We start from the raw sequence: 21,957 nt of genomic DNA on the forward strand, positions 1-21,957 counted from the left end.
CCGGACTAGGGCCGGCCGCGGGGAGCCGGTGCCTGGCCCTGCTCGCTGAGCGCCGGGGCTCTGTGCCGGGCCCTGCCACGTGCTGGTCGGTCAGCGACTGTCCCGCTGCCACGGGCCCCACCGGGGCGGGGATCCTCAGCCTCCGAGGTCCGGTCTCACCTCTGTCCTCTTCCGCAGGCCCCGAAGCTGGCCGAGACCTACTGCGTGTGCCACTTGGCTACCGGCGACATGCTGCGGGCCATGGTGGCCTCGGGCTCCGAGCTGGGCAAGCGGCTCAAGGAGACGATGGATGCGGGGAAGCTGGTGGGTCGCGGGGAATGTGCTGGGAAGGGCTGGCAGCACGTGGAATGAGAGCAGACAAAATCCACCTCCTAATTAGAATTCTCCGTGGCAAAACTAATTAGTGTAGGAAGGCAGATTGCAGGGTGAAGGCAGATTGCAGGGTGAAGGTAGGGATGGGGTGGGGGCTTTCCTTGTTATCACCCTGCAGGAGAAGCATCCTATAAAAACTTCCTTCCTCTTCAAAATTACTATTTGCTTACCAGCAGCCTGTGGCCCTGGGTTGTTTTTATCTTTTAGGGGGTGTGGTCTGGCTGGCAATTTTCTGGCTCCTGAACGCTGAGGTGACAGTGTATCCTTGGAGCTGCAGGATGTTACAGCCGTGTTTTGCGGCCCCGTCTCTCTTCATGTGATACCTGAACTCCAGGTATCACTTCAGAGGGTTCATCTGCATCCCAGCTCTTGCATAAGCTCGAGTCACCTGTAACTGTAAGGTGAAAAGAGACTTAAAGGTGTTGCTGTGGTAGTTACAGCAGCTGCTGTGTGAGAGAGACACTTTGGATCCCCAAGAAACACGAGTTAGAATCTCTGACATTCATTTTCTGAGGGTCTAATTATCTCATCCAAACGACTGAAATATCTCAGGGAAACTTGAGGGACCATAAATTGCAGTGACTTGCCCCAGTGTGGGGCAGATCTCGGGCATCACTGCGACCACCATGGCCTCGTAACACCCCGGGGAGAATCTGCAGGCCCCAGATGGGGAGAGCAGCCTTATCTCACTTCTGCTCAGAGCTCATTGCAACACCGAGCCTGCAATACCCAGCTGGTTATGAAAGATAGGGACGTTATCAGGCCAGGCTGGTGGTATCTGCCACGTGTATGCGTGTGGCAGCCAGCTCCAGGCTGCTCCACAGGTACATCCCGCAGCTCTGTGATAACTCAGCTGGGAGCACGGCAGCATTTCGGCATGGGCTTTATGCTCAGGATCTCTTTTCTCCGAAGGGTGTAATCAGGAAGTCACAGAAGTGACTTTTTGCTTACCCCCTCTGCCTGCAGGGCTGTTGTTTGTGTGTTGTGACAGCCTGGTCCCAAATCCTGCTGGGTCCCAGCTGTGTGTGCTGGAGAAAGCAGCGCTGCTGAGGAGAGCTGCTCCCAAATAAACAGCCTTCCTTGGGGCTGCAGCACCTGTGAGTGCTGCAGTGTGGAAAAGGCACTAATCCCGGCGGTATGCCGAGATTGTTAGATGGGAAAAAACCACCCAGTGAAGCCAGAGCTTGTCAGCAACTATTGGGCCTTTACCTTCACACGAGGTTTATGGGAGTCAATGAGCAACTCGGCTGCTCTGCCCTTCCTGCCCAGGCCTGCCTTCCAAGGGGGATGTGTGGGTGAAGGTACAAAGTAACAGGAAATCAAGGTTATGTCGATATTTTGTATTGTGATTTGGTTTTTAAAAAAAATAACAATCTGAGGAGTTTGAGCTGACAGCGTTCCTTGCGATACAGCAACCTTTGTAACAGTGAGGTTACAGTGCTGCTCCAAGTCCCTGCACGGGCTGGAGTGTCCCTGGAGTGAAATGTGGCACTGCCCATGTCCTGGTGTTGCAGGGAGTGCTTCCCTGATGTGGGCAGGTCTGAACAGGCAGCCTGAGCATTGACATGAATCATGGCATCACAGAATATCCTGAGTTAGAAGGGACACACAAGAATTACCGAGCCCAACCCTTGGCCTTGCGCAGGACAACCTCCAAAAATCCCACCCTGTGCACAAGGGCAGCTGCTGTGTGTAAATTCAGGGTGTCCTGCTGACCACACACCTGTCTCCCCTCTGCAGGTGAGCGATGAGATGGTGGTGGAGCTGATTGAGAACAACCTGGACTCCCCTCCCTGCAAGAACGGGTTCCTCCTGGACGGCTTCCCCCGCACGGTGAAACAGGCAGAGATGGTACGTGGGCCCCTGCTCAGGGGCTGCTCCAGCACCTCCTTCCCTCAAAACCAGGGGTCCCTGCTCCCTCAGCCCCTCTGAGGTGGGTGTTTGCTGTTGCAGCTGGATGAGCTCCTGGAGAAAAGGAGAGAGAAGCTCGACTCCGTCATTGAGTTCAGCATTCCTGACTCCTTGCTGATCCGGAGGATCACTGGACGGTAATCCTTCCCTCCTAGTGCTCAGTGCACGGGCTGGGGTTTCCTAGTCTAAGGAACAGCATCCTAATTTCAGATCCCAGGTCGTCCTCATGGTGCTTAGGTCTGGCTGTGGTGCTGGTCTCTATTTCTGCCCTGATCCCTCACCTCTTCCCCCATGCCTGGGCCAGCCTTGAGCAGAGCCCCTTCCTTGCCCTATAAATTAGGGATTTCTGTAGAAAATCTCAGCTCACCCTTTAAGTTCCTCCTCCTCCTCCAAAGCTATTATTGCTGCCTTACACAGGACGCTGAATACATTTGGGCACCAGCAAACTTCCTGCAGGGTCAGGAGTGTGTTCTCTTGTGTTCTTGTTGTCCAGACCCCTTTCTCAGCAGAGCAGGAAGTAAAACTCCCCTTCTCCACCTCCCAGCGCAGCTGCTTTTCCAAACTGAAGAGGTCCTTGGTACAGAAATAACTGGAGAGAGTTTTCTTACAAGTGAAAGGCTGATGGTGTTGCTGTGGCAGATGTTTCTGTGCTGATGAGTGGCAGGTTCAGGAGACCTTGTCCTGACCGGGCTGCTTTGCTGACACTTCTTTTCTGTCTCAGGCTGATTCACCCAGCGAGTGGCCGCTCGTATCACGAGGAGTTCAGACCCCCGAAAGAGCACATGAAGGACGATGTATGTGAGCTCCCAAGGCCGCAGCTTACCTTGCTTTGGGTTTAGCTGATGCTTTGCAGTCTCTCCCTGGAAAAACTCATTTCTTTCCTTCTCTTGTACCTTCTTGTCCTGGCTTTCTGGGGAGCGTGGGGAACTGCTTGGGCAGCCTGAGCCGACGGGACTGCAAGGGAGCAAGGCCTGGAGGGATGGATGGATGGATGGATGGATGGATGGATGAAGGGCATGGCCGTTCTGCAGAGCTGGCCCAGGCTCTGCCAGCCTCAGAACTTGTTGGACTCTGTCCACAGCTCAAGTTGCGGTGGGTTGTGACTGCTTTCCATCCTGGGGAGCAGCTGTAGCTGGCGCCTGCTCTTGAGGCTCCTTTTAGCAAGCAGAGTGGTGTGTGGGGGAAAAGACCATGATGCTGAGCCCTTCTCTCTTCAGTGACTGCTCTGGGACTTGTTCTGGCTGCCCCGGGTTCGCTCCGTCTCCCCCGCAGACCTGGGGTCTCCTCTGCAGCTCTGCCTTGGCGGAGGGGAGCAGGGAGAGAAGTGGGGAGCATCCCAGGCTGCAGCCCGCTGGAGACTGTCCCCTTGCTTCTCCCAGGTCACTGGAGAGCCCCTGATCCGCCGCTCGGACGATAACGAAACGGCCCTGAAAACCCGGCTGAAGGCCTATCACACCCAGACCTCCCCCCTGGTGTCCTACTACAGCAAGCGAGGGATCCATACGGCCGTGGATGCCTCCCAGTCTCCCGACGTGGTGTTTGCCAGCATCCTGGCAGCCTTCACGAAAGCAACATGTAAAGACCTGGTTATGTTCATTTAGGGCTCTGTCCCAGAACGGGGCTCTGCTTTTTTTCCCCCTCTCTCTTTCCTCTGTCTCTGTCTCTCTGGGGTCAAGGAGGGTGAAGAGCTGAGCAGAGTAGAAGGGGAAGGCATGAGGTGGTGCAGCCCAAGGCAGGGCTGTGCTAATTCTGTAATTAAACGAGCTGTTAACGGTCTCTATCTCGCACTATGTGAACGTCAAGTCTGTGTGTGGATGTTGGGATTTTGGCCTCTAGAGGCCGCAGCGAGCCCAGGCTCCAGCTGCCCAAAATGGGCTCTGCGCTCCTTCGGGCCACAAACCCTTTGTTTCATCCTAGAGATGCACCTCCCTGGAAGGAACTGTACTTCCAGTTCCTCCTGGCTACCCCACAGGGGCCTAGGAGAAGGTTGGGGATAGGGGGGAAGGATTTCAGAGGAGATGTGAAGCTGCAGGATTGAAACGTGGCGTTGCTCTGTGTGTGTTGCTGTGGGAGCAGCCAGGGAGGGGCAGCCTGGCTCGGGGCTGGGTGACAACGTGTTCTTCTTGTATGTGTTTTATTCCCTGTGGGGTGGCAGGTTACCTGGGAGCACAGCCTGTCTTCCTGTTCTGCTGGCACTTGGCGGGGCAGAAAGAGGGGGTGGGAGGTTTCAACCTTTATTTATTTGTGGGATTTATAGCAAATTAGTGAGATGCTTCTTGCTCTTTTTAGTGTGAAATCTGTGGTCAGAGTCTGACGGTTACTGTGTGGCAGGTTGAGATGTCCTGAGGATCAGAAAAGGATTTGGGTTTTATCTCTTCACTCTTGTCTTGGTTTTGACCAAGGAGAGGAAGATGTGTTGAGCTTCTCCTGATCCCAAAGTCTAAATATAATAAAGCCTTATTGCAAAACAAATGATTTCTCAAGGCTCGAGAGACAGCGTTATTAACCACTGGCTCCATGTGCCCTTGAGCTAACGACCTTCGTTATGAGCTCATGGAAATGTTCCTGTTTCTTGAGCAAATCCAGCAGCTCTGTCAGGCTGTGTTTGAGGACACTGTGTGTGCTTAGTGCCTCGGCCTTTGCGGGGCATTGTGCTGCTGCGTGGTGACACTGCAGGGCTGGCACTGACCTTTGGCCATGAGGGATTCCAGCCCTTCCTAGACGACCTTGCTGTAAATACGGATTGGCCCAGATGAAACTTTGTCCTTTGGCATTCCATGTGTGTTTACTGATTGAGTGTTACTGAGTATCCTCCTCTCCTCTCTCTCTCGGGATGGCCCACTCCATCCTGTGCACTGAGCTGCTGTGGGCTCTGTGGCCAGAGCAGATGTTTAATCCTCAGGAATCCCTTGCTCTTTTCCTTGATAATTTCTCTTCTGTCTCACAATCCCCTCTCTGTCCTCTCACATCCTTTCCAGGGACAGAACCTTTTCCCTTCCAGCAAACTGGAAATAACACTGGGAACTGAAAGCAGTTGACTTGTTGCTCTAGAAAGCACATGACTGAGGAGAAAGGCTTTGACAGTAAACAGGGCTGGTTTTGCCAGCAGCCTGTGGTCCCCTGGGATTCCCAGATGGGCCTTGCTCTGTCTCTGGCAGCCCCAGCACCTGGAGTTGGTGTGCTGGGAGGTCAGGATTTAGGATGGGACTGGTATGGTCCAGGGAGTGGGAAAGTGTGGGTTACAGCTGCCCCGGCACCTTGGTGACTAAAGAAGTTGTATGGAAGCAGCTTTTATGTTGAGAGAGTCAAAGGGAGAGCTGCAGCCCCCTAAACTCTGCGAAGGGTTAGCATCCTGATGACTGTATTTAAATGTCATTGTCATCAAGGAAGCTTGGTTCCCATTTATTCTTCTTTCTTCAAAAATCTTCTCAGTGGTGCCTTGTCTTTTGTTTGTCATTATACTCATGCTGTTGAGACTCATGCTTAATTTTGTTTGTTTGTTTTTCCCTAAATGTTTTTTTTTTCTCTCTGTTCCCATTTATTCCAGCTGAGTGACTCCATCAAGCAGATGAGACACCACCAAACGCTGCACACTCTGCTACATCACCCATTGCAGCCCTTCCCTGGGTGCAGGGGGGGCGGCTGGGAGGGGGGGTATGGTTGATGGGAGGGGGGGAAGGAGGTGGAAAAGAAGGGGTTGGGGGGCTGATTTGGTTGGGTTTTGGTCGGATTTCTTATTTGGCAGAATCATTGTGAAGAGGAGACAGACTTCTCCGTAGAAATCATGTTTGTGGAGGCAAAACAATTGTGGAGAGGGGAAACGTCTCTCAGTGATCAGCTGCAGGTCCTTGACCTGTCGGAGGGTAGGGCTAGGAGCTATTCCAGGCTTCTCCAGGACTTTCAGGGCTTGTCTCATGGGCTCTTGGTACTCTGAGGCCACTGAAAGGTTTGCTGTGATTTTTTCCTAAAGTTGCTTCCTATCAGCGAGGACCAGAACGAACAAATGATTCATCGTGTCTGAAATGGAAAGGAAAAAGAGACTCCGTGGTCTTTTCCTGGAAGTTTTGTTTTTCTTGTTCTGCTGCATTCCTAAACCCTGGCATAGAGACTTCTCAAGGATTCTCTGCTGCTGAACAGAGGGGCTGTGGCTCTAGTCCAAACCTGCCTTACTTGGGAATGGGGTGGCTTTTCTGTGATCATGACCAAGCTGGAATTCACACAATGCTGAAGAAATGCAAAAGAGACTTTCTTAATTGCTTGCAAAAATAACACTTAATTGGGTTTGGTTTTTTTTGCATTTCTTTTTAGATCAAATGGTGCCTTGTCTAACCTCTGAATCAGTAATAAAATAACCCCTTTACATTTGTATCTGGTGCTGTGTCCTCTTTGACCTGCAGACAGCGTGGAGGATGAGGAGGCAGATGACAGCATCAACTAACAATTGAGCTGGGTGGATCCTGGGGCCTGATCCTATCTCAAGGATGTTCTGTGCAGCTGGAAATGTGGCTTGTAATTCCTTTTATCTCTTCTCCTTGCTGAGTGTGTCCAATGCTTTAGATCACCATAGCAATGGTGCTTTTTGCTGGTTCTCTCTCCTGTTTCTTCATGTGTGAGGCTGAAAGCACCGAGCCCCTGTGTATCCTTTCTGTCCAGAGCTCCTTGCAGTATTTTAACTGATGTAATCCCTTTTTTTCCTCCTCCCTTTGCATCTCCAGTGTGTGGAGGAGCTGATGTTATTTCCTTCTCTCCTCCTGCAGCAACTGGAAGCCACATTATTGTGTCTTCTGCTTCTGCTCGTTTGCTTTCTGCCTTTCATACCTTGTGGCATCCCTCCCTCTCTCTAAATTCACAGGGAAAAGCCTGTCCTAACACAGGGAACGAGAGCATTTCCTGGCCTCCCTTTCTCCTGCCTGCACAGGGACCCTGACCCTCTGAGGTACCCCAGAGGAGGCTGTTCCTGATGGACTGATGGAGGGTTGTTGTTTATCCACAGTTCTTGCGGCCCTGCTTGTGTTCAGGCACCGTGGCCCAGCACCAGGAAGGGTTGGGTTGTGTGTACCCATTTCCTGCAGAAATTACAGGTTTTCCATCATAATTGGGCTCTCCTGCTCCTCCGCCATTCTGTCTCTGTGCTCAGGTGTTTTCATTACCTCTCTGTACCTCCCATTACCATTCCTGTGCCTCTCTGGCCTTTATGGTGTTCTTCCCTTGTTCCTTTTGATGCTGGATGTTAAACTATGTTCTTCCTCCTTGTCTGGGATTGTGTCCTCTGCTCCTTGCCTGCTGTTGTTTTGAAAACCTGTTCTGCCTGCTCCTCCTGGCTTTCTGGTCTGTGGGATGGAGGAGTCTTGGCTCCTCTGAGCTGGGCTGCCTCTGTTTGATCCTTACCTGAGTGTGGAGCATGAAATGGATTGTTGGGGAGCTGTGGGGAGGCTGCTGTGGGGAAGCTGTGAGCTCAAGCCTGGATCCTCTGGAGTTGGATCTGTGCTGTGACCTGTTTCTCTCAGGCTGACCTTGAATGTTTTCCACAGCACACGATGCTCTGCAGGTGCTGTAAATTCCTTCTGCTCAACCATTTCGTTCCAGCAAGCTGCTTATCAGGCACTCTTTTGAAAACTGTGTTCATATTTCATACACACAATTATTCAGCAACTATAAAAGGGGAAATTTCCTATTTATAGCACAAGGACCAGCATCAAATAGGACACTGAATTCTCACTGATAGAGGAAGTGACCTGTTCTCTAATGCAGCAATATTTCTGCTGAAAAGAAACAGCATCTTGAATGGGGGGAGGGATGAAAGCCCTGGGCCATCCTCTTTCCATTAAAAATGTGCTGCAGTCCTAAAAATCTATCTGCCCTTCTCCCTTCCCAATGAAAGCATCGGCGACAGGGATTGCAGGAAAACCTTTCCCTGTGGCTTTGTGGTTAGTGGTGATGAGCCCACCGACTCCCGATGGTCTGGTTTTGAGCTGGTCTTAAGTTTCTGATCAATAACCTGATCTCTGACCTTGATGTGGGGGTGAGGAGAAGCCACTGCAGAGATGTCTGTGGGGACTTAGTGCCATCGCGGTGCTCGTGTGCACAGCCCCGAACGAGCGAGCACGTGGGGCTGGGGAACAAAGAACTGCCTGGGAGCGAGGAATGGAGGGAGTGGGAAGGTGGGAAGAGCTCAGGGGACACGGGTGGAACTGCTGCGGGTGAGGTGAGAGCCTGTTCGCTCTGAGCCTGCTTCCCCTGGCTGCCTCTGCTCTCCCTTCCCTCCCAGGTATGTTGAGCCACAAGGCCACCACTGGCCGATCCCTGCTGCTGTCCCCTGCCACTGTCGCCCTGTCCCTCCCGCGGCCTCTAGGACGAGCTGCAGTGGGTGATACCAAGCGAGGCCCTGGGAGGTGGAGGACCAGAGGATGGGATTCCCCTCCTGTCGCTGTGGCAACGCTGGGCAGGGAAGCAGCAGCAGCAGCAGCAGCGGGATGCGATGGGCGGCTGCGTGGCGTGGAGGGTGCGCTGGGGAGGCTGCGGGGGCCGGGCTGCGCTGACATCACGCGGGGAGGTGGCGCAGAGGGAAGGGGAGTGGGGAAGGGAGAGCGGGGAGACTGCGGAGGGGAGAGCGCGGCACCGGGAGTGGGCTCCGGGGACAGGTAAGGGATGCTCGGGGGCAGCGGGGCAGGGGAGGGGCTCCACGAGCTGCTGTGGGATCAGCGCCTGCCTCGGCATCTCTCGGGGTGATGGGGGATGGCTCCTGGGCAGCGGGAATGTTACACAATGCCTGAACAGCCTGGCACAGCGGGGCTCGGCTGTGGGACAGTGAGGCCAGGTCAGAGCCCAGCTGGCTGGTGCAGAAACTGGTGCAGATGCTTCCCCCAGGACAGCAGTGTGTGTGTGTGTCGCTGGTGCTGTACTGGAAAGAGCCAGGAGTACCTGCACTTCCAGAACAGGATAAAGGGACTGGGGAGCAGCCCTGGCCCCTGGCTGGAGATGGGGAGCAGAGTTCTCCCTAGGGATTAGAGCACGGATCACTGACGAAATGAATCAGAAGTTTGAGACTCCATCCCCTGAGCTGCATCTATCTTGGAGGAGGCTGTGAGCAGAGCTGGTGCACTGGGACCGAGCCCAGCAGCGCGTTTGTGGTGGGAATCCTAAACTGCACATCCCCAGCAACCTCAGCACTTACCCTGCCTGTGCAGCACCAATGGTTCTGGGGAAGGCAGCCAGGTGCGTGGTTACTGCCAGGAGCTATCTGGATGTGGATCCTGGGGATTTGCAAACCCAGAAGGCAAAATAACAAAGTCCTTGAAGCCTGTCTGGATGTTGTGTTGCCTTTCAGCACAAGGGTTGCATAACGGGATCTGTTTTGTTAGCGGAGGGAGCAAGGGTGACGGTCACCTCTGTGCCCTGCAGCAGCCCAGCAGCACCTGGGTGCTGTGCTGGCCTGTGGTCCCAGGGGGAATTTCATCTTTCCTCTAAATCCAAGAGCTGGGCTCATTCCCTGATGCTTGTGGGTTCCCAGCCCCGATCCCACAGCAGCAGGGCGTAGGGATTCTCCACCTACACTTAGGCTACACAGCCTTAGCAAACTAGAAAATGAGTTTGTGAGCACCCCACTCATCTGTGCTGACCTGATTCTGGCGTGGCAGGATTCTCAGTGTGTATCTGACTGAGGAAAGCACATTTGGGGTCAAAAGCCCAGTACTGGTAACCCCTGTGGGTGTCAGAAACCAGTACGGGGGTGGAGATGGAAAAGGCACAAAGTAGAAACCTTGCTTGAAATCTAAGAACAGGGAGAGGCCAATGCTCCTGTCACGACCATTTTGTTGAAACAACACATTTCCTGAGGCATTTAAAGGGCTGGGGGCCATGACCCAGTGGGGCCATGGAGAAATGCAGCCAGGAATGCTTGAGAATATAATTGCAACAAGAAGCATGAATATGCTTTAATTAGGGAAGCGATTGCTGTGTGATGAAGGATCCTTCCCCACCAAGGCACAGATGCTGGGTCTACTGGGACCATTTGGGAGTGGCCCAGGTGGCCATACTGCTGCTTATGGGATGGAAACTGCCAACAGCAACAGCTTGTGCTGCTCTGTGGGGCTTCTCTGGGAGCAAAGGGTGGGAGCCCCACACTTGGAGGGTGACAGGCAGTGCTGTCACCCAGGTGGCTGCGGGGCCAGCTGCATTCCAAGCCTCTGGCATGGGCAGGCAGGGAGGGGAGGGCCCATCAGCTGCTCCGTGCCAGCCCTCAGCTCTGTCCAGGGCAGCTGTGCTGGGAGGGAGCCAGCTCGGGATGGGCCCCGGCGCTCCAAGTGGGACCTTGCTGGGCACAGCCTGAGCTGGGCTCCCAGGGCCAGTTTGGGAAGGGTGCAGGGAGGAGTTAACGCTGCTGTTCTGCAGTTTCATCCCCAAGGTTGTGGTTCTGCATGACCAGCAGCGGGACTGCTTCAAAGTCATGTTCCAACTTGATTTTTTTTCAAGGTTATTCAAAATTCAGTGCGGGAATGGCACCAGGACCTCTCACAAACAGAAAGGCCAAGTCACCCCCTCCTAGTCCTTGACCTTCTCCGTGGCTCAGCTGGCTCTCCTCACTTTCCCCCATACTTGCCTACACTGCAAAAGCGATGATCATGTGAATATTACAAAGCCTGACATCTGCACATCGGCGGCAGCAGCTGAGGCTCTGACATGTTCCCGGTGCCTTCGTGTGACCCTGTCCCCACAGCCATGCTCTGTTACCTGTGTGTTCGGCCCCACCACAGGCTGCCACTGCCAGGCACACAATAATACAGAAATACAATAACTGGGAACTTGTGCTTCCTCCTGGGAAAAGTGCTATGGATCTGTGAGCCTCTGCAGAGACCCGGAGCATCGGGAGGAGCTGCCTTTGTGCCAGTGGCCAGAGAAGGCCCTGGGAGCTGAGCCAGGTCCTGTGAGACATTTTAATCCTTCCTGTTCCACAGTCTATCTTGGCCATGGCTCTGCTGCAGCGAAGGTTTTCCCGTTCCTTTGTCAGGGGCACTCACATGCACCTACCTTGTGTTTGTTTTCACTCCTTATCTGGCACCACTGGGAGCAGGCAGGGCAGCAGCGCAGCAAGGACAGTCAAGGAGAGTGGGAATACACATTCCCACTAATGCCTGGCCAGCCTGGAGTCCCCTGGATCCTCTCCCTGAAGCCAGGCTGAAATTTCTTTCTGCTGAGGTAGCTGTTTGTTAAATAGTTGAGGTTACTTGAGTAATCAATAGTTCTCTGGCTCCCAACAGAAATGTTATCCCTTTGGCCAAATCAGCTTTTCTATCTTTGCTATAAACCTGCTCCTGACTCTCAGCTCTCGAAAGACCCAGGCACATTCCTGATTTACCTTCACAGAACCCCACTCCTCTTCTTTCCTCCTGCCAGCACCACTTTTTCTCTCTGAGGTTAAGCAAGAAGGGCTGGAACCACATGGAGAAATCGCTGGAGTCATTGGACTCTTCAGTCTCAGCCCTTCTCTTGGCTCTGCCCCAACAGCTCCTTCTCTGTGCTTGCTTCTCTAAGGAGCGAGGTGAGGAGAGTCAATAGGATCCTCATGGCCAAGGGCATTGCTGACATAAGTCCCAGTCCGTGGACTCCGAGACAACTTGGCTCAGCTGCTGCCAGCTGAAGAAAAATTGTTCCCATCCCACAGCAGGAGCTGCATCCCAGAGAAGCAGGGCTGGAAGACAAGGCGCCCATAGTAAGGTTCCATGGCTGTACATAAATTTTCCTTGCAAACAGGCAAAGGCACCGACTCCCTGGAGCTGGAGTTCTGGCTCCACCCCAGCAGCCAAAGGCTGGGCTGTGGCTCTGGGCTCCAATTTCCTGTGACTGAAGGAGACCACGAGGTTTGTTCTGCTGCTGGGGCAGTGGAAACAGCCTTGCTGTGCATTGTGAGCATCTCTGCACATCTCTGTTCTTTCCAAACCAGAAAAGGTCACAGAGACCCAAGAGAAACCCACTTCCCTCCTTCACTGAACTCCTTCTGCCTCGCACATGCTTTTGTTGCCATCCCTTGCTTGCCAAAGGCAGGAACAAACACTGGGGTTTGGCAGGGCTCGGAGCCTTGGCGTGTTGGATGGGAAAGAGGCATTCTTGGTCCTCAGCCCGGGGACAGGGCTCTGCTCCACGTCCACTGCCAGATTTTCCAGCTGCGATTTCGCTGCTCATCCCATGCTGAGGGCACCGTTCTGGGGATAGGGAGCACCCCTGGGTGCTGGGCTGTGAATCCTGCAGGAGATGCACGGAAAGGGGGAGGGAATAGCTGGAGCAGGACCCAGAGCTACGTGAACCCCTGCATGCTGCTGCAGCTGAGCTTCATATCCAGGGAGAAGCGCAGGAGTCGGCGCTGCCCTGAGAGGCTTTTCCCAAAGAATGATTCCAGGGGAGCAGGGGAAGGCAGAAGGAGGCCATGTAAAGCCAGGCTGTCTCTGCTTCGGTTAAATAGGGCTGGTTTTGCTGACAGCTCCTCCTCAGAGACTGCAGGGAGGGATCCTGTAACTCGGGCAGCTGGGAGGCTCTTGGCAGGTACTGCTGTTTCAGTGTCAGGCACTGGACTTTTCCTGGTGCTCGGGGGAAAAGGGATGGCAGCCTGGATCAGAGGCTGGGCAGAGGAGAGGCTGCTGCCTCCCTGTTAGAAGGATGCTCTGGGACAACAGCAGGGCCTGATTTCAGAGAAGCATTTGAGGTCTCAGTGTGCACTGATCACCCCAGAAACCTCCTACTCAATTTTCTGCCGTGCACAGCCCAGCCTGAGCTAGCACAGGGGGCAGTTTGCTCAAGCACTGGTTAAGACAACCCACAGATGACAAATCCCAGAGAGGGACGAGTGTTTCTCATGGTGGTGAAGGGCTGAGGGAGAGGAAGGAGGGAGAAGAGGAATTTTCTGGCTGTAGTAAAGGCGGGTTGTGCTTGAAGTTAGAGAGAATGGGCTTGTGGTCATGGCATCAGGCTGGGGGAAGGAAGGCATGGGTCAGCAGCAAAACCCAGCAGAACAAACCCAGTTTGCCTTTCTATGCCGGCCCAGGAATGAAGGACAAAGTACAGCTCCCCCCTCCCTTTGCTCACCTTGTTGTGCTGCAGAGAGAACAGAGCACAGGCGGATTGAGCCAGGCTGAGAGCAGGAGCCTGGCAGCCAAGGGTGGTCGGGCTGGGGAAAGATCTCAGCTGAGACAAGGGAACCCTGAGCAAGCACATGTTCAGAGTGAGAGGCTCATACATTCCCCACCTGGTTAGTGCTGGCTCAGCCCTCTGGAAAATGACACACGTTTTCCTTGCTGCGGGGCCACAGGGCTGTGCTGGGAGCTCTCTGCTCTCCCAGCCCCGCTGCAGGCGAGAGGTGCTGCTGGCAGGGTCCGGAATCGCTCTTCTTTCCCCTTTCCACAGCTGTTGCTGGTTATGAAAATGGGAATGTTCCTCAGCCAGTTCTTGGCAGGAACTGCCCTTTCCAGGGCTGACTGCATGGGCTTTCTTCCTTTTCCCACCTCCTGACAGCAGTCACAGTTTTGGGTACGTTCTAGTCTTGGCAAAGCACTGCCTTTCCCTGCTCCTCTTCCTCACATGACACACAGGAGAGAGAGGCTGTGGCCTGTGGAAGGGGAATGTTTGTTCCTGGACTGAGATCAATACAATTCTTGAGCCAGTTCTCTTCCCAAAGCACAAAGAGAGAAAGAAGAAAAGTTGGGATCAGTCCTGCAGTGGGGATTTACACCCCGAAGTGTCAGTGTGTTTCTAGCACAGAGATCCTGACACCAGCTCTCCTCTTCCCAGTGCAGGATGGGGAGCACATCTTGCAGGAACATCAGGGCGTGTTGTGGGAAGTCATTATTTCTTGTCACATCTGAAGCAGAGTGTCCACAGCACAAAGGAACACTGGGCAAAGCTTAGGGAAGGCAGGAGGGAGACAGCAGAGCCTGTTGCTGCTGGAAGCTGAGGGTACAGAGCTCAGCAGAGGGGTCCAAAACCTCTGCAGGCAGCGAGACTGCGCAGGAGTTAGCACAGATATCAGCTGCAGCAGGGTAGGAAACCCCAGGGTTCAGAGCTTAAACCAGTTTCTAAGAGAAAAGAGCAAGACTAGCAGGAAAGGGGAACGAGTCCAGGCCAGCTTTCTGGCAGTGCTGGATACTCAGAGGACACTGATGGCACAGAAGGGGGTGGGTTTGGGCCACATCCTAGCCAGGAGCTTGAGAGTTCCTTGGAAAACCCAAATAATGCAACTGAGCTAACTCAGAAAGAAGTGGTCTGGCTAAGGCCTAGGTCAGTCTGAATAATTCCTTCCATTCCCTCTTCCGCTTTTGTGCAGCGAGGCAGGAAGCCGAAAATTCCCTGGCTACTTTTGGGAGTGCAGAGGTCAGTGAGCAGTGATCATCCTGGTTCTGAGGAACAGATGAGTGTGTTAGCACCCAGCCCTGCCCTCAGCTCCCTCCCTGACTCCTCAGCACGCAGCCACAGAATTTCCTGGTTTCTTGTTTCAGAACTCAGGGAAAATTCCTGCCACCAGCACTGAGTTAAATTCAAAGTTGGTAAATTCAGGAGGCTTCTTGCAACAAGGCGCTAACCTTTGGAATTGCCTCAAGAGTTGGTAAATGATAACTGGCTTGGAAAATCCTGATGGTTTTATGACCTTTCACAATGTCTGTACTTCTGTACCCAGATAAGGGTCACCACACTGCTCCAAGACATGACCAGGGGGATAAAGGAAGAATTCTCTTCCTGTCTTTCCCTGTCCTGGTGTGACTGCCATTGCTCAGCTCCATAAAGCACAGGAAATCCCCCAGGCTGGAGCAGCGTGGCTGGAGCGCTGAGCTCACCACATAGCCTGCTCCCACAAACTCCACTTTGGGATGAGAATTCAGGCCTCTCCATGACCTCCTGGCAAGTGAGGGAATGAGGATGTGGCCATCACCAAAGGGGCATCAGAAGACCCTGCTGAGGACAGTCATGCTCTTGTCCTTGTAAGTTCCACAGAGACCTTTCCCTTCCCTGGTGCTTCGTGGGATTGAAGCCCAAGCCTCCTTGGAGGCCAAGCAGCCATGGGGAAAGGCTTCATCCACCAGTGCCCATGGCAGCAGGTCCCAGTGGTGCTCAGTTCACTGGAGCTTTCTCCCACAAGCAGGTCACTGTGAGCAGTGGATTATGCCCTGGCAACAGGGACACTGCAACATGCAAGCCCCGAAACTGCAGCGCCTGCTCCACTACACAGCAAAATAGGTCGTGCATCAGCAAATGAAAAAGGACAGATGGTGTCTGCTAATACAGCTTAGTTTATGGCCTGCAGGATTAACTCACTAGTTGTCATGTCTGCAGAAAATAGGAAATGGGTGGGCCAGCTGAAGGAAACGTGTGGTGTGCCCAGCCCTACCTGTGCTGTGGGATGCACCAGCTGGAGAGGATGTCAGAGATCCTGTGAGGTTTTGAGATGCTGCTGAAGGGCTGCCAGTGTCTTTTGGGGGGTCTGGGCACTGGACACAGTGCCTTGTACCAAGCCTTCGTGTCCACCTGGGATTCCCATGCTCCCACTACAAAGGTCAGCGCTGCAGGGATTGATGCTGAGCCGAGCAGGGATCTCCAGCAGAGACAGGGACCCCCTCTGTGGTCTCTGCTCCAGCAGCTCTGCAGGAGGAACCCACAGCTTCCTGTCCTCTGCCAGCTGCAGGACAGCCTCCAGTTCAGCCTTTTGAACTCCCAAGCACCCACGTGTCTGCAGGAGTAAGACAGAAAGCTGAGGCAGAAGCCTCAGGTCTTTTCAATGCCTTCTCTGTGACACACTGTTCTCCTTTCCTGGAAACCAGGCCAGTGCCTCACTCTGTTCTCCTTGTAGAAATCAAACCCCGTGCCAGAGCTCTGCCTTGTGCATCTGCTCTCTGAAGGGCAGAACAAATTCTTCCTTAGCTCTCCATGAGTGCTCCTCCTGAAGATTTCACCTTGATCTTGCTGCCTTTGCTGTGGCCAAGTTTGCTCATGTCCTGCAAGACGCTGAGCATCCCCAAAACCAGCTGGCATCAGGGAGACACTGGGTTCCTGCCATGCCATGCCATGCCATGCCATGCCATGCCATGCCATGCCATCTCTGTGCCTCTTGGCCTTCTGCTGTCACAGGTGTTTGTCACCACCACCTTCAAACCACAGCCAGCCACCACAGGCTCTGGGGTTTTCTCCAGTGACTAATTTGCCTGTGTTTACGCCAGCACCAAACACTTAATTGTCTGTTGAATGACTCAGGTGAGGAGGGAGTCTGGCTCCTTCCTCCTACCACAGGGATCTGGCCAGCCCTATCCTGATGGCAGCACCCTACAGTGCTAAACCTTCTCAGTTATAAATCCCCCATCATTAAGGGTAGCAGGTCACTGCTAAGAGTGACTTGAGAGCGGGGATCATTGTCACTTCTATCCCCAAAGCCGTTCAGTGAGCGTGGAGGTGAATAAAGAACACAGAACAGCCTGTGCTTTTATTACAAAAGGAAATGCTGCTTTTGTAGAGGGGAAAAGCATGTCAGATTACTATTATAAGCAATTCCTTAATGATCCCTACCTTTGCGTCATTGCTGAAGTACATCCGAGTCCCTTTTTGGGGTCTCTCCTCACTACACGTGTGTCACCAACGCGGCCAAGCCCGTGGCCATCCTGGCAGCTGGAGCCCTGGAGGAGACAGGATGGGGGAGCTACGTGGGCATGAGCGCCTCCACATTCTTCCCCCTCGAAATCTCCCCACCTCCCACCTCTTATCAGCTGCTGACAAGACTTGCCATGTGTGTAGGCGGCTCCCAAGCTTACAAGATGATTCCCCGCTCCCCCCACCTCCCATCCATGAGAGGAGCGCTCAGGATTTCGGGGAGGGGGAGCGCAGCGTTCCTCCGGCTGTCGGCCTGTTCTGCAAGGCCTGTTCTGATGCTTTCAGAGAGCTCCATGTGGTAACTCTCTCCCAGGATTTCACATGACAGCCTCTTCCCCGGAAAGTCACAGCAGGGAGTGGAAGATTGCTGCGCGTGTGGGTGTTAGGAGGGAGCAGAGTGGGATGGGGAGATGGAGGGGAGAGGAGGTGTAACCACAGACTAAACCAGAACAAATCCTCTTGGAAGAGCCTTGCATTGCTGATCCCAAGGCTCCCATCTCCTGCCTTTTCCTCTTCATTTAAAAGAACGTCAATCCTTGTTAAGTCCAGCAGAGAAAAGAGGACTCAAGCAGAATCATCTCGTTCCTTCCCTGAACACATCTCAGGGGACCAGGAGAGGCAAATAGAACACGAACTAACTGGATAGAGCCAGAGAGCGTGTGCGGTGTGCACACTGGGGAGAGCCCTCCCCAGCCACTCGCGTCTTCCCTGGAGAGACGTGAGGGGCCGTTAATGACATCTCCATCTGACAAACGATCACAGTGCATGTCATTACGACCCAGTGCTTCCCCGGGGCCCTGGCAGAAAATGACCCCAATGAGCTTCAGTTCTTGCAATCACAGCTGCTCCCCGTGAATGCTCAGCGTCCCTCCACGAAGAGCTCCAGGCTCTCCAGGGGTTAAGCCTTGCCGAGCGCCTAGGGCAAGCCAAGACTGACATCCCTGCTCTGGAGCTGGGACCCTGAGGAGTAGGGAAGCCCACGTGCCCCTGGCACAACTCTTCAGGGCAGGGAGCTGGGGGGAGACCTGGCACTGCACCTCTGAAAGGTTTAAAACGATCTCTGTGCTACTGGGATCTGTCTGTCCCTCTTGTCTTCCTCCAGATGCTGTGAGTGCAGCACATCTCAGGTGGGTCTCGTGGTGGGTCCTCAGCAGAGAGACCCCTGAAACTGCCATCTGCATTTTGGCATCCTGATGCACCTGGACCCCTTTAACAGCCCTGGCTGTCCCACCTTAACAGGGCCAAAGGTCTCAGCCTGCCCAGCAAGACCAGAGCTGAGTCATTCCCGAGTGTCCCTGTGCGAAAACAAGGAAGAATTCCGGGTGTAAAGCTGCTCCCCTCCTTCCCGCATTTCATCAGCAAGCAGCAGCACGAGCTGCATTTCCTCTAAACTCCATCTGCTCTGCAGTGCAGCCTGTCCCCCTTCAGTAAACCCCCATCCCTGGCTGGGAAAAGTAGGGGAAACCCCGAGGAGATCCACGGACTTCTAGAGAAAACAGCCAGTGCTGGGGAGGGGTTCACACCTCAGTGCCTCAATGACCGGAGGTTTAAGGCAGATTGAATCTTTGTGTGTCCTGAAATAGCTGCTTCAACACCCGCTGTGTCCTGCAGGCCAGGGAGGAGAGCAACAGGCAGGTATTTACCATACCTGTGATATTCGGGTAACCAGGAAGGGGGGGACGGTGAGCAAAAGGGAAGTGGTAGGAGCTGGAATTTCAATTTTATCGGCTGCAAACCCAAGCCGACGTGTCCCACCGCAGCGGTATTCCCGGCCAGGCACACCCCAGTTCCTCCATGCAGTGTGAGTTTCACAATCCCTTCCCAGCAGCCCAGCCTCTGCTTTCACTCTCTGAATTACCGAGGGGAATTTTCATTACATCACCAGAGGCTCTTCCTCCTCGACAGCGACAGAGCTGCCACTCTGCTTGGCAGGGGGGTTTTGGGGCTGTGGGTGACGAGAGTATTTCTCTGGAAAGAGAAATACCTCCCAAAAGCACGTCCCGCCCAGCTCGGCCTCCTCCAGTGGCTCCATCCAGGCTGGGAACGGCACTGGGCAGTGCGGGGTGGCTCCAACCGGTGTCTGGACAAAGCCTTCTCCCTGGAAGCCTTCCTGAGGGATACGACGCTTTCAGGCAGTTTTAAAAGTCGCCTGTGCCAAATCCAGCGGGGTCGGAAGTCAGCAATCTTCCAGCTTTCTGCCAGCGTAAGCAAAAGCAAATTTGCCTATTGGAGCTGGGATTTGCAGAATGATTCGCTGCAGCGTTTGAATCCCCCCCACGCCCCCGCCTTCTGTATCTTTTTTGTTTGTTTGTTTTGGGTTTATCTTTTCAAATATCCCCCAGTTTAACGGTCGGGCTGGTGGCAGCTTCCCCGCAGCTCCGGGGAGGGGCTGATCTGATCGCACTCCCAATCCGGTGACCTTCCAGTCAGCCTCTTTCCTTTCCTCCCTGGCAGCTTGCTTTCCTGCTCTCTCCTTCCAATTCCTGGCTGTTTGTTTTGGGGTGGGGTGTTTTTTTTTTTTTTTTTTGAATCAAAACAAACTACCGGGTTCAAACTGCTAGTCAGGAACACGCTGAGCAGGAGCCTTTGCTCCTGGCAAGGGCTGCAGAAACTCGCCATGGAGAAACACCTCAGCCACGGAGAACTTGTTTTTTAAGTAGCTGGGATGTCTGGACCACAGCAGGGTCCGGACAGTTGGAAATCTGTGTCTCAGAGCTCCATAAAAGCACTGAATTCCCTCAAATATGGCAAGAGCTCTGCACAGCTTGGGAGCAGGGAAGATGGCTCTGAAGTCACTCGGATTTACCCTGGCCTCCCCCAGCCCTGTTGGTATCGTGATTCCTCATATAAGGCAATGAAGAGTCATTTGTGCCCCATCAGAAAGCCGATGCTTTTCCCAGGAACTCCAGATGGTTTTGCTCTCTGTCTCTCTGTGTCTGCACTACTGGTAATTCAGGCCTGTCTCACATTAGCTTTTGAGCTGAAACCTTCCCACAATTAGTTACAGTCTGTGCTCCTGCGCTGCAGAGGACGTAGGGCTGAGCTGGCAGAGCGCTGTCTGGGAGATCGTCCCACACACGAGTCCTGTGCAGGTTTCTCTATTTCAGTCAAGAGTGTGATTTTGCTAGTGAAATCATCAAAGCAAGACAGTCTCTGCTACAGATGGGCAGCGACAGCCATTTGAAGATGCCTCATACCTGGCTCGTCTCAGACAGGAGTAGTTTATTTCAATATAATCCCATTTTACACCAATATAACATCTCTCCCTTCTTCATCTGGCCCTCCTTTCCCAAGGAAAAGGGTCCTTTTCCTCTGGGAGCTCCAAACCACAAGTGTCAGGGAAATGTTAAGAATCTTCATGCCTGCCCAAGGACCACAGCTCAGCAACTCACTGCTCAGGGACAACGTGCTCCACAAACACCCTCGTAGCATCCCTGCTTCTCTTGGAGCAGAGCTGTTTGGCCCTTGCCAAATTAACTTGCTAATTAACAGGGTTTTTGATCCCAGGCAGGAATTTACCACTTTGAGGCCAAACCTAAGTGTGGTCCAGAACTTCCAGCTGGTCCAAAGCCCTTTGTGCTGTGGCAGGAATGTGAAGAGCTGACAAATATCTGGGGAATGAGATCTCTGGGGAAGGACTTGGGTGTAGCAGACATCTTGGGATAAGCTGTGAGGGAAGGTGTATGGCAGGCACGGAATTAATGGAGAAGAGCACAGGGAAAAGCAGGATTGCTGCAGGGCATTTAGGACAGGAGGAAGCTTCATTTGTGCAGGTGATTTACTCCTTCTGTGCCTTCATCCACCCATCAGACAGGGAAGTGTCATCATTATCCCCGCTGTGCCGACAGATCTGGGGTCTTTGCCTACAGCAATCCAGCAGTACCAGCACCAAAATCCAGGTTCCTTGTTCCCATCCCAGCTCTTGGAAGGATCTTGGCAATAACAATCATACAAACAGGCTTTGCTGAGAGAGATGATTTCAGGATGGCGATAGCTGGGAGACAGTGATGGAGCCACACTTGTCACATGAATAACCACAGTCTGTCCAGTCAGAGCTGACAGTCTCAGGCAAGGCAGCTCCTTCTGTGCTGATTTAAGAGGCTCTTCATAGACACAGCAGATCTTTCTGCTTCACCTCCCCTGCATAATAAGAAGCAGCATCCTTCCTGTTAGTTTATCTGCTTTTGGATGGGATATGAGGCTGGCAGACCCCTCTGGGCATGGGGGAACCCTGGAAGGAAGCGGAGGCTTTTAACTTTCTGCATGAGTGCAGTAAGAATGTGGGTTGTAGTTTCACTGCCTCTAAACCTGGCACTCGGGGAGGAGTTCCCAGCTGAGTAAATCTTTACATGATCTTCAGAAACATTATCAAGGATGGACACACAGCGAGGGACAAGATGCTCCCCTAGGATGGATGGATTTAGAGGGGACTCCTGAGGTCGTAGACACCCCTCTCCAACGAGAGATGTTAAAAAACAAAGTGCCCCAGGGGTTTTTTAACAGAAACCTTTTTTCTGCACAATCCAGCCAGGAGATTTCCCCCATTCCAGGCCCTGGGTGAGGCAGCCATGGCAGTGCTGAGTGAGGGCAGTCAGGGGCTGAGGGGAGATGGGGAGCTGAAGGGAGAATCACAGAATAGGCCGAGTTGGAAGGCACCCATCAGGATCCAACTCCTGGCCTTATGCAGGACACGCCATGAATGCCACCATGTGCCTGAAAGTGTTACCCAAAGGGAGATAGGACATTGAGGAAATCAGGGTGCTGAGGGGAGCCAGGGACTGCGGGGAGGCAGGTGTTGAGAGGAGCCAAGGCGCTGAGGGGAAATGGGGAGCTGAAGGGAGATGGGGGTGTTTAGGAGAGATGGGGGCACTGAGGGGAGCCGGGGGTGCTGATGGAACTGGGATGCTGAGGAGAGTTGGGCGCTGAGGGGACATGGAGGCGCTGAGGGGAGCCAGGGGCTGAGGGGAGATGGAGGCACTGAGGGGAGCCAGGGGCTGAGGGGACATAGAGGCGCTCAGGGGAAATGGAGGCGCTGAGGGGAGCCAGGGGCAGAGG

The 21,957-nt window shown here is 53.6% G+C and overlaps 1 protein-coding gene across 2 annotated transcripts; it reads left to right on the plus strand.

Moving 5' to 3' along the window:
* The first annotated feature begins 143 nt into the window (after positions 1-143).
* AK2 (adenylate kinase 2) lies at positions 144-6,651 on the plus strand. Of its 2 annotated transcripts, XM_017736137.1 has the most exons (6): positions 146-303; positions 2,113-2,223; positions 2,326-2,420; positions 3,005-3,077; positions 3,663-3,858; positions 5,831-6,651. In XM_017736137.1, the coding sequence occupies exons 1-6, from the start codon at positions 229-231 to the stop codon at positions 5,836-5,838; spliced, it is 558 nt and encodes a 185-aa protein (XP_017591626.1). In that variant the 5' UTR covers positions 146-228; the 3' UTR covers positions 5,839-6,651. The 2 variants fall into 2 exon arrangements, with proteins under 2 accessions (XP_008633305.1, XP_017591626.1); XM_008635083.2 differs by lacking the exon at positions 5,831-6,651 and having other exon boundaries at positions 144-303; positions 3,663-4,755.
* Positions 6,652-21,957: the final 15,306 nt, after the last annotated feature.

The sequence above is a fragment of the Corvus brachyrhynchos genome, unplaced genomic scaffold, assembly GCF_000691975.1.
Source record: "Corvus brachyrhynchos isolate BGI_N302 unplaced genomic scaffold, ASM69197v1 scaffold65, whole genome shotgun sequence".
In the NCBI taxonomy this organism is placed as follows: Eukaryota; Metazoa; Chordata; class Aves; order Passeriformes; family Corvidae; genus Corvus; species Corvus brachyrhynchos.

Excerpts from the sequence above, each read along its gene's own strand:
- AK2 (XM_008635083.2), top strand. The coding sequence starts at position 229 with ATGCTGCGGGCCATGGTGGCCTCGGGCTCCGAGCTGGGCAAGCGGCTC. Across the intron at positions 2,224-2,325 it reads CGGTGAAACAGGCAGAGATG|CTGGATGAGCTCCTGGAGAA; the intron begins GTACGTGGGCCC and ends TTGCTGTTGCAG. Across the intron at positions 2,421-3,004 it reads ATCCGGAGGATCACTGGACG|GCTGATTCACCCAGCGAGTG; the intron begins GTAATCCTTCCC and ends TTTCTGTCTCAG.